This window comes from Falco cherrug, chromosome Z (genome assembly GCF_023634085.1).
Source record: "Falco cherrug isolate bFalChe1 chromosome Z, bFalChe1.pri, whole genome shotgun sequence".
NCBI classification, from domain to species: domain Eukaryota; kingdom Metazoa; phylum Chordata; class Aves; order Falconiformes; family Falconidae; genus Falco; species Falco cherrug.
Window position 1 is genome coordinate 23,736,364 of NC_073720.1, and position 11,850 is coordinate 23,748,213.

The 11,850-nt window shown below is 39.2% G+C and overlaps 2 protein-coding genes across 5 annotated transcripts in view; both read left to right on the plus strand.

Annotated features, from left to right (window-relative positions):
• The first annotated feature begins 125 nt into the window (after positions 1-125).
• The window catches only part of TRAPPC13 (trafficking protein particle complex subunit 13), a 34,716-nt gene continuing 22,991 nt past the window's right edge, over positions 126-11,850 (plus strand). For all 4 annotated transcript variants that reach the window (XM_055699065.1, XM_055699066.1, XM_055699067.1 and 1 more), the window contains exons 1-6: positions 126-256; positions 6,779-6,847; positions 8,738-8,837; positions 9,358-9,442; positions 10,455-10,582; positions 10,721-10,793. In XM_055699065.1, the coding sequence (XP_055555040.1) occupies positions 211-256; positions 6,779-6,847; positions 8,738-8,837; positions 9,358-9,442; positions 10,455-10,582; positions 10,721-10,793 (501 nt within the window). In that variant the 5' untranslated portion in view covers positions 126-210. The remainder of the gene's footprint in view (positions 257-6,778; positions 6,848-8,737; positions 8,838-9,357; positions 9,443-10,454; positions 10,583-10,720; positions 10,794-11,850) is intronic.
• On the plus strand, positions 130-6,114 carry SHLD3 (shieldin complex subunit 3). The gene is made up of 2 exons (XM_055699071.1): positions 130-256; positions 2,401-6,114. Exon 2 carries the CDS (start codon positions 2,504-2,506, stop codon positions 3,275-3,277), a length of 774 nt encoding a protein of 257 aa, XP_055555046.1. The 5' UTR covers positions 130-256; positions 2,401-2,503; the 3' UTR covers positions 3,278-6,114.

Genomic DNA, 11,850 nt, shown 5'->3' on the forward strand with positions numbered 1-11,850 from the left:
TCGTCCGTCCGCCCCCCCAGGCGGGAGGCGGCGCGCCCTGGGGGCTGCAGTGTCGCGTGCCGTGCCGTGCCGCGCCGCGTCCAGGGGCGGTCGCTCCCGGGGGCGGCCTATTTATCGCGCCCGCTCGCCCCGCCTCTTCTGACCCAGCGTCCTCCGCTGTCGGCGGCGGTTCGGTGCGGCGGCCCTTCCGCAGCGGCGAGCGCTGCCGCCATGGACGTTAACCAGCCCAAGCAGGAGCACCTATTGGCCCTGAAAGGTATCGATAGCGCGACCCGCCGGTGCCTACCCGCCCTCCCGTGCCGCGGCAGCAGCGCTTCGCCCGTCCGCCGGGCCCGGCGGCCCGCCTGCCCTGGGGCCGGCCCCGTGAGGCGAGGCGCAGCGCTGCGACCGGGCCGGGCGCCGCGGCCGTGGGACGCCGCCTCGGTTCCGTCGGTAGGGCCGCGCCTGCCCGCCGGCTTAGAAGGCGGTGGAGTAGGGAGCGGTGGGGCCGGGGCTGCCCGCGGGTGAGGGGAGGCTGGGGGTGGGGGATGGGCTGTTCTAAGTGGCAGGGGCCCCGCAGGCGCGTGTGCGCCATGCTTGGTGGTGCCGCCGATCTGCCGTGTGTTCGCATTTTGCACAAGTTCTTCAGCAGTTAGGAGAAAATCTAAAATCGCCTTTCCGGTTCCCTGCTGTCGCCTTTGTTTGTTTTTTCCACCTTTTAATGTTTTTTGCTCCTTTAACCTCACGTTTAATGCACAGCTGTTGGGATTACGTCCTGGATTCAGGGACTGTGATCAGTGAGAATACAGACGTGCGTGTCTGGCGCACCTTGCAAAGCTAACACAGAAATCCAGAGAGCCCTGTGAAGAATTTGATCATTTCTGCTGGCAATTGCGTACCAGTAAGTCAGCAACTGGAACACTGAAAAGTCTGAACCTGCTTTCATATTATGCCAGTCAACAGACATAATATTTACTGCTTTTTTTTTTTCCTAATTGTTCTTGCTTATAAATTAAATGCTGCTAATTAGGTAGCAGTAACAATTGGTTAAAATCTCAATTCTGCAAGCATTCCAAGTGGGCAAGGCTGCTCAGGGGGATGGAGTAGTGTAGGTGTGCAAATAATTTCAGAGCCCGTCTTCTGCCTGTTTACTAGTTTTGCAACACTCCTGGAAGGCCTTTTTAATGGTGTCTGCACATCACAGTAAAATCTGTTAACTGTAATTCAAAGAGCAGCAAGCCCTTTTTCATATATGTACACACACACACACAAAGCCAAAAACCTGAGAACAGGAAGCATCATCAGCTGACAATGCAAATGCATTTTGATAGAAGTTAATTCAAAGCAAAGAGTTTTATGGTAGATCGTTCTGCTTTTGTAAGAAACTTGTATTGAATTTGGTGCAGTGTCCAGGCTGCAGATTTTGCAAAAGAAGTGAGAAAGGTATCAGGGTTTTTTTGCATTGTGACTATTTTAAACAAAATATTGACAGTGTAATGATTAAACAATCCTAGATTTTTAGTAATTTTAATATCATTGTATATTGCTTATCTCTGGCAGGGAACCTGAAATGATTGCAGTCTTGTTGAGAGGGAGGTGGGATGGAACAGGACACCAGAAGAGCAAGAGAGTGCATGTTATATTTCATAGTAATGTTTATAGTGCTCCCCACCCCCTGCATTTAATCTAATCTTTGTGTGAGAGAAAGCAATGACATATGAAAGTTTAAAGTTTTTAAGGAGTTAATGTGTTTTTTAGTTATTCTAAAAATTGAATAAATTAAGCAATTATTGGGTCCTTAACTTAAGGACTAGTAGGATGGCTGCATGCATTACTTGAAAGCTATGAGAATGAAACTAAATGTGTAGTTATGGTATGAAATGGAAGCAGACAACTTTAACTTGCCTGTAGCACTTCCCTTTTAACCTGTGACTAAAACCTGTTGTATCAGTCACTACTATTTCTGATGGGATTTTTGTAACACATGTGTTTTCTGTGCCCTGGCTTGAAATGAGGTGCGGGAGGAAAACACTTCACCAGATATGTATTTTTTTTTTTCTTTTTTATTGAGAAAATGGGCAGCAGTACTAGTATCTCTTCTAGTTTGCATCACAACAATATAGCAAGAATAATGACACATGGATGGCAAGTATGAGGTGCTGACAGTAAAAGCATGCTTTTGGGAGGGACAGTGTTGCGTAAACTGCGCATATGGATAATGTTCAGTATACTGAAGTTACACAAGTAATGATGGAATACAGTCACTAATATTCAGCCTGGATAAAGTAGAATGGTCTTGCTTATTTTTACTACGTGTTGCTTTTCTGTGAAATATCCTAGCAGTGTGGTTTTTGTTTGGTTTTGGTGTGTTGTTTTTTTTTTAATATGGTAGTATCATATTTTATAATACTTCTACTTTAGGTCCTGTTTTCCACTGATCTTTGCAGCATGGGGCAAGGAAATCCTTTCAAATTTCAGTCTAGAGTTGAGAATCCTAATCAAGAGACTGTTCCTTTTCTTAAGAATGGCTGATTCCTACTGTACAAACATGGACATGGTCTTGCATTATCGACCACATCAGAGAGATCTAGTAAAACTGCAGAAACTGGCAGAAGCAGCAGTGAAGGAGTTTCCCATTCGTCAGTTACCAAGATTTACACCCTGGTTTCCAAATAATTTAAACAGACTTCCCCTCAAACCAAAAAAGCGACCACCTGTTGTGTCTTGTGAGGAAGCAGAAGAATTGAAACAACTTTCTACACCTTCAGAATATGTTACAGAATCTTCTGATTATGACTGCACAAAATACCTCCTTGAGTTTCAATCTAGCATGAAACACGGGCAGGCTTTAGTCAAAGAGCAAACTGTTCGCACATCAGTTAACTTGGAGAATCAAGGAGAACTACCAGCTAATGGAAAACAAAAATTGAAAAGGTCTTGGAGTGTCTCTCTCCCTAGTCCTAAGCTTAAGGAAGAGATTCTTCCTTTATCTCAAGAACTGCAGACTAATTTGGAAAGGCTAAAACTGCATGCATTTTATAGAGCAAAGTGGATAATTGAACAGTCTAATTGTAATAATCAGAATTTGGAGGAAATCTGGATAAAATTGAATAGACTCATCAAGCAGAATGAATTGCCATCTTGCAATGCTACTATCCAAAGATCTGTGGGACAGATCTGGATTTTCTGTGATATATTATACTGTGAATATGTTAGAAATATTCTTAGGAATAAGCTGAGCCTTACTGATAAAATGAACTTGCTTGTAAATAAATTTGGAGTTATATTTAGTTTATAATTGTAAGGTAGAGCTTCATAATAAAATTGCTGTCTGAAGTGTTGAACCAGCTTAGAATATACAAACTCTAGAACAACTGATGAATTAGCAAGCAGCAAAATAATATTACTTTGCTACAGTTTTATAACTGTAATAATAAATTTATTTAACTTTGTTTTGTAAGGGGACTTATGGATGGTTCCGTTAAGATTAGTAAGTTTCTGTTTGACTTAGTACTGTTTTGTAGCTTCTCTCTACCTCAGTGTTCTAAAGGAGAAAAATAAAATTGACTATTATAGCAAGCTGTGTCAGATAATAAAATTTATACTTTATCAAGGAAAGTATATCCTTGTTGTGCTTCTTTGAAATCAGGAGAAGGAAAAATTTTTAAAGTGAGTTGTTATGATCGCTATAAGGATCTCTAATTATTTTAGACACAGAGACCTTCAAGATCTGATTATATACTGACAGTCACGTGTGGGTGGTTTTTAATGAAGGCATAGTCCTCGCATGAAATACAAACTTAATTTCTGTGACATGTATACACTGTCTTAGAAACATTGTCCATATTTTTCCAGAAAGACTAATGGAAGTTTCAGTGGAAATAGTGTGCTGAAAAATAATGAACAACTTAGCATTTGCTGTTTTATGACTTTAGTAATAAGGTATTCCACCACCACCACCCCCGACGTTTCTGGTCTTTTGTCTCTTAGTTATACTGGGGAACAAATGGTGACTTCCAGCTACCAGTCAGGAAATGAAAGAATCTGACTTCTATCTGTAAACTTCTGTTGTTGTCATTATGGAAGGTAAAAGTCTCTGAGGATTTCAGTGTGTTTTATGGTGATAAAAAGGCTGAGTTCAGCATGACTTCATCACCTGAAAGAATGAAGTGTTTCAAGCTCGTGCTGTCCTTCTGTCCCTGCTCAATTCAATGTTTGGAGGGTCAGTAGAGCAGTTAAGCTGAGATTGGTATGTATGCTACAAGGGTGTATATTTCCCTTGGGTACCCCTGCTAACTCCAGATAATATTGCTGTAGCTGGAGGTCAAGGTCTGGCATCTGGAAAAGGGGGAAAATAAATTAATCCAGATAATTTTGCTGTAGCTGGAGGTCAAGGTCTGGCATCTGGAAAAGAGCGAAAATAAATGAATTTTATTTGTAGATTGCTAGATCGTCATTAGTGCTGATCAAATAAAATTGCACATAAGCATAACAGAGATCCCTCAGTGTAAAAACTAAATAAAATCCTCTTGGACTTTTACTTACATTTTTCTTTTGTTGACACTCTTGTGCTGAAATAATGACTGTAAGCATTACATAGCTTTTTGCAGTCTTAAAATTAAGGATATTGCTCAGTCTGGATCATTGACGTATATTTCTAAACTTTGACTAAATGTTAAGGGGGTCTTATATTGACGTTTGGGGTGTTTGTGACGTTTAATATTACCACATAGCAAAATGAATGTAAAAATACTGTCTAGAGTAACTGAGGGTCAATACTATTTTGAAGTTTATATAGCGAAGTTATTTCACCAAAATTACTTTTCGGAGCTTAACACTAACAGTAACAGAATTTGTTTGTGCAACAGCATTTTTAAAGATACAATAGAGTTGAACACATGATTTGTTTTATTTAATGTTGTGTTTTGTGTCTAGGATCTTAGAAAAAGATATGAGTTGTCCTGCAGAAATACAGTATTTTCTAATACTGATTTAGTAGTCCTTTTAACTATGTAATCTAAACATGTTAGTTTACTTACATCACAGAATGAAGTCAAAACGTATTTAGCTGGGGTTTTTATTGTCTTAAATGTGACTAAACTTGGTTTGTAACTGTACCTTTAGAAACAGTCAGCAAGTACTAGTTTATACGGGCTTACTGTAAATATGAATAAAGTTAGGTAACTACCATTTGTTTAACATACCACCAAGAGCTAAACAAACATTTTACTAAACAGAACCAGAGATTGGTGTCATGGTTCAGTGGTAGCTGTCAGCTTGCTGCTGCTTTGTGTTGGCTTGTATCATCTCAGCTGGGTAACTGTCACGTAATAAAAAGTGAACTCTACACTTGGTTTCTCTACAGAATTATTAGTCTTGGTAGCACCAGTGTACAAGCTGAAATCCAGACTTCATTTTTAACTGCTTGAGAGATGATTAATTTGTATGCATGTGTAGTTCAGTATTTTATCTTTTTCGTTTTCAGTGTTGAATCTGGTTCTCCATTTACTGTTTTGTGTGTTTTGGGGCTTTTTATTTGCCTCATGGTTCTAAGCCTTCAGAGGTCATGTTTTTCAACTTTTCAGCGTAACGAAGAGAACGTAATACCTTTTTTACATGAAAACTGAGATTTGTGTCAATGCTAACTTGCCCAGATCTGATTGTATGGCAATGTAAGTTCTTGTGAACCAGTATAGCCCACTACACCCAAATGTAGATCAAAATAATAGTAGGTTTTACACCACTAGAAATAATGAATGCTGACTGGACATATGCACAAAAATATAATGAAGATAAAAGCACAATACATGTGTTGGTGCAGGGATGTTGATTAACTTGTTGCAGTCAAGAGAAGTCCTTTCATTTTATTCTTTAGTTTTAATTTTCAGAAATTACATGGTTTTATATTTATTAAGTTTTGGGGAAACACTCAATTGTTACATATTCTGGTCAACACCTAAGGTTACAAATGCTCAACTTCTTTTCATGTGAGTGCTTTTATAAGCTGTATGCAAGATTAGGGTCATTGCTTTATATGAATATGGAAGAATTCTTTGAAGAAGCAACATCTGGAATCTGTAATAAAAATCATGTAATTCTGAGTATTTTGAATTAAAAGAGCTTTTGAAAATACCACTTTCCTGAAGTAGAGGGTTTTTTTAATAGCAAGATATCAGTGAGTTTGATTTTGTCAGTACCAATAAAACTTTTTAGTGTTTTTGTGATGGTTTTACTGGTTGGAGTTGAAAGTTTGTGACTCAAAAGAAAAAGCAGTTGTATAAATGCAGGCTTTTAGACTCATAACTGTCTTGCGTGTACGTTGGGAGATCAGAGTGTAAATGCAATTCCTTATAGCCTGGTGTTTGAAAGACTCTGTACTAGTCATCATGTCCAATTCTAGAGTAACCAGAATCACAGAGTAAGTGCTTAGCCTGAAAGAGTCCACAAAAAATGAACCTGGTACACTTCTGAAGTCCACAAAGTACTGAATGCTGTACCAGATATAAGACCTTAAGCATGTAAGATGGAAAGCAGTAGATGTTAGTGCACTGGAGGAATGAAGCAAGAAGGAACAATGGCATCACCAGTGCTCTTGGGTCTCAGGGTAGCAGGGAATTTTTTTCATATTAAAAAAGGGCCAAGTGTACCAAAACGGTGTTACCCTTTTTCAGGCTAAAACTTGGTGGTTGTGGGATTTCTTGTTGGAAGGACATGAAGACAAAACAATTATTTTTTAAAAATAAAAAGTACTTGTATCATTGACCTGTGGTTTATTTTCTGATTTTTTTTTTTTTTGCAGTGATGAGGCTAACCAAACCTACTTTATTTACTAATATTCCAGTGACTTGTGAAGAAAGAGATTTGCCAGGTATATCTTTTCTACTTACTGATTATTATGTATGTATTACCAGTTTAAGCAATGTGAGCATTTGAGACTTAGATGTCAGAGGAGTCTTACAACCTCCCATAGACGGTAATCTGAAACAGCCATTTATTTTGTTTGGGAATGGCTATAGGAAAATACCAAGGGGTATGCTACAATTCTTGACCTACAGCTTTGAAAGCTGGGTCGTGATACTGCAAACACATGACCTCAAAGTCTGAGCAATTAATGCATAAGATGGAAGGCAGCTGTGAGAGAAATGTGTAACTAGAAAGTTTGGTGTTACTGTCTTCTTTATCTGGAGAAAATGCCCTGGTAATTGGAACCAATACATGCATGTTCCATGGAAAATTGTTTTGGAAGAATTGCTACTTCTGAATTGTGTTATGCTTGGCGTACAGTCGTAAACTGGAAATCCCTTGCTCTTCCCCCAGTAATAGTTGCAATCTAAAAGTCCAGTATAGTAAGAGGCTGAATGACAGGGCTCAGAGGGTTGTGGTAGTGGCGCAGAGTCTGGCTGGAGGTCTGTGGCTTGTGGTGTTCCCCAAGGGTCGGTACTAGGTCCAGTCCTGGTCAACATATTCATCAGTGACCTGGATGAAGGGACTGAGTGTCCCCTCGGCAGGTTTGCTGATGATACAGAGCTGGGAGCAGGGGCTGATACCCCAGCAGGCTGCGCTGCCATTCAGCGAGACCTGGACAGGCTGGAGAGTTGAGGGGAGGAACCTGATGAAGTTCAGCAGAGGCAAGTGTAGGGTCCTGCACCTGGGCAGGGACAACCCCACGCACCAGCACAGGCTGGGGCTGACCTGCTGGAAGGCAGCTCTGTGGAGAAGGGCCTGGGAGTGCTGGAGCACAGCAAGGTGCCCATGAGCCAGCAGTGTGTCCTGGTGGCCAAGGCGGCCAGTGGGATCCTGGGGGGATCAGCAGGAGCGTGGCCAGCAGGTTGAGGAAGGTGATCCTCCCCCTCTGCTCTGCCCTGGTGAGGCAGCACCTGGAGTGCTGTGTCCAATTCTGGGCTCCCCAGTTCAAGAGGGACAGGGAACAACTACTGGAGAGGGTCTAGCAGAGGGCTACAGAGATGGTGAGGGGGCTGGAGCCATCTCCCTTCTGAGGAAAGGCTGAGGGACCTGGGCCTGCTTAGCCTGGAGAAGAGGAGACTGGGAGGGGATCTTATCAATGTCTACAAATATCTTAAGGGCGAGTGTCAAGAGGCTGGGGCCAGGCTTTTTTCAGTGGTGCCCAGTGACAGGACAAGGGGCAACGGGCACAAACTGCAACACAGGAAGTTCCACCTGAATATGAGGTAGAACGTCCTTACCTTGAGGTTGACCGTGCCCTGGAACAGGCTGCCCAGAGAGGCTGTGGAGTTTCCTTCTCTGGAGATTCAAAACCTGCCTGGATGCGACTGTATAACCTGCTGTAGGTGAGCCTGCTTTAGCAGGGGGTTGCACTAGATGATCTCCAGAGGCCCCTTCCAACCCCAGCCAGTCTGCGATTCTGTGAAAGATTTAAGAAGAGAGCATTGTGTGGAAATACAAAGCAAGCAGGGGAAGATAGTAAGTGGAGCTAATTAGTTCTGTTATGTACTGTACTTAGGCAGAATTTCTCTTAAAGTTTTAGTTTGAATAATGCCTTTGGGATTGTGCCCTTCGCTATGCATACTGAATGACTTATTGGACGTACGTGCCTGGAAATAACTAATATTTATAGGCAAGCCTATAGATACATATTTCATTCCTAAACAAGTTGGTTGTAAAACACATGTCTAAAATAAATTCCATCTGAATAAGTGATGAAGTGTCATAACTTAAACATAGACAAAGCTTTGGACATAGCAAATATTTAGATATTAGCAATTTGATATTTCTACAGGTAATATATTTTATCAACTCATGAAAGATGATCCTTCTACTGTAAAGGGAGCAGAAACTTTGATGCTAGGAGAAATGCTGACTTTGCCTCAAAATTTTGGGTAAGAATGAATTGCTCTCACTGTAACATGCAAGGTTTAGGATGCATTTAATAGTGATGTGTTCATTACTTTTCTTTGGTTTTTGACATCATTGTTATGCAATGAGATGTTCAATTATTTTAAAAATAATCTGTGTGTTGATTTATGATGTGACATAATATATAAATGTGTGCTACCTGATGTTCCTTGTCTGTAGCCTGACTCTGAATGTAACAAGGATTGGAGGCTGAAAGAAATTTGCAGCCGTAGGTGAATTTCTAATGTAATACACTACTATAAACCACATCTTAGACTAACAGAGTTTATTACAGTAATTTTAGTTTCTTAGAAGTTTCTTAGAAGGATTACATTTAGAAGTATGGGTGTGAAAATGCCAGCGTACTTTTAGGCTTTGATCTGACAAACGTGTGTGTATATATATTTTTTAATTAGAACTTAAAGGTGTTTCAGTGAAATGTTCTGTATTTTTTTTAAATAACTGTTACTAAACATATTTTGTTTTATTTTATTTTTGTAACAGAAATATATTTCTGGGAGAGACATTTTCTAGTTACATTAGTGTACATAATGATAGTAATCAAGTTGTCAAGGACATACTGGTGAAGGTATGTGGAAAATAAATCAACTTATTAAAATGTTAATATTTAAAAATTATTATTTAAATAATTTAAATCTTTTAATCTATTAAAAGATCTATTAAAAATGCTGAGTATGTTTTCTGACAGTATCTTGTATGTTTAATGCTAATATATAGACTTCACAAAATATGTGTCACTTTTTCCAATCCAGAAAATATACCTGGAAATTGGAAACAATAAGACATGAAAACAGACATTGACAGACATATTACAAATTAAAATAAAAACCTAGGATTGTATAAAAAAAAATATGTTATAAAGCTTCTCTGGAGAGTTGGTGTAGCAAAACTTCCACAGCTAAAGAATAGGAGCTATATTTGCTAAATTGCACTTCTAATGAGGTCATCAAATCAAGTATCTATAAAGCATGCCTGTTGGTTTTTTTTTTTTTACTTTTGGGGTGGGTGTGGTTTTTTTTATTTTATTTTATTTTGTATTGTAAGTATTTTGCTTTATATTTCAAATGTGTTCTTTACTTGGTTTGCATTTTCTGCTGAACAAATAATACATTGAGAACAGAAAATTCAGAAGTTGCTATGGAACTCAATGTAAAAAGCAAATAGAGTGGTGAGATGGGAACAGGCTGCCCAGAGCTGCTGTGGATGCCCCGTCCCTGGCGGTGCTCAAGGCCAGGCTGGATGGGGCTTGGAGCAACCTGGTCTAGTGGAAGGTGTCCCTGCCCATGGCAGGGGGGTTGGAACTAGATGATCTTTAAGGTCCCTTCCAACCCAAACCATTCTTTGAGTTTATAAGCTGCATGGTAAAGGATTGGACCATTTATATGTATTTTAGAACTTGTCTTTAGCTTTGACAAGTATCTCATCATCTTAATAAATATTTTATTTATATATATATATAAAATATACGGTACAAAAATGCTCAGTGAAATGTAGTACTTCATAACAAGTTATTTTTCTTTAGATTGCTTTAAGCACCTGCAGTTCTAAGCAATGCTTTGTATCTGTTTTTTTGTTGCCAGGCTGATCTTCAGACAAGTTCTCAGCGCTTGAACCTTTCAGCTTCTAGTGCTGCGGTGGCAGAACTTAAACCTGACTGTTGCATTGACGATGTGATCCATCACGAAGTAAAGGAGATAGGGACACACATGTAAGGTTTTACATTTTTCTATGATTAAATGAGCTTAATTAAAACTGCAGCATGTGCATGCTATTCTGTTCCTGCTTTGGTATAGTCACAAAATGTAAAGAAATTAATATTAAAAAAAATAATAATTGTTTCTTTCAGCCTGGTTTGTGCAGTAAGTTACACTACGCAGACAGGAGAGAAGATGTACTTCAGGAAGTTCTTCAAATTTCAGGTATTGCATGAGGTATTCTACTTGTAATGAGTGGGTCAATGTGGAAAACCCATTTTAAAACTTAATACTTCAAAAGCACTTTTACATACTAAAAATCTGACTTTTAAAACTGAACATATAAACCCTTTCATTCAAACTTCACATGAACTGATGGTTTCTAATTACTATGCAGTTAAAGATTTCAGAAAAAATATATACTGCATCTTAGAATTTTTATTCATTGAGAAAGAAAAATCTACTTTAATCCTTTTTATAGCAGCCAGCGTTATGATTATTTTTAAGCAGAACAAGTATTGTTCATTCTGACTTTGACACATCTTTGAGTTTAGATTATGTATGTAACCTTTTTTAAGTTGGAACTTAATGGTTTGCTTTTTAAAAGAAACTGAGCAAATAAATCTAATGTGTTATATCTGACTAGTATTCACAAAAGTCACTGGGAGAGTTGAAACCTTTTGTTCCACTGCACAAATTTCAAGACTTGAGGTTGGAGTACCTGAGGAAAACAGGAAATTACTGTTAGCTGTGGAGTGATTCTGGCAGGAGTCTATTTTGGCTGTGCATTTAATGGTTGTTTATTTTTTAGAGAAATATGCTGAGACTTGGGTAATTGATCTGTTTCCTGTAGAATGGAGGATCAGGTGGTGTGCTTTACTAAATACGTTTTCAGATGATCTCAACAGTGTTTGGCAATACAGGAGCATTATATAATTGAGACCTTATCTTTTGTGAGTTGTAGATGATTTCATTTTGCTCTCTTCTAGTACTCTATATAGATACTTCATGAAGTCATTTCAGTCTGTAGAAGGCTAAGTTACCATGCACTACAAAGAACGCCTGAGTGCTTTAGTACTTTTATGCCTTGCAATGGCAGGTATTGATTAGTGAAAGGTGTTTCCAGACAATCCTAAGGAAAATCATTCCATACCGATCTGTGTGTTACACTGTCCTCTGAACCCAAACTCTACGGTGTTTCTTCATCTTCATTGAAGCTGCTTTTCATTTTTGTGTGTTTTGTCTTGCTGTCCTTGTGAAACTGTTTCCGTTTTTCCATTCT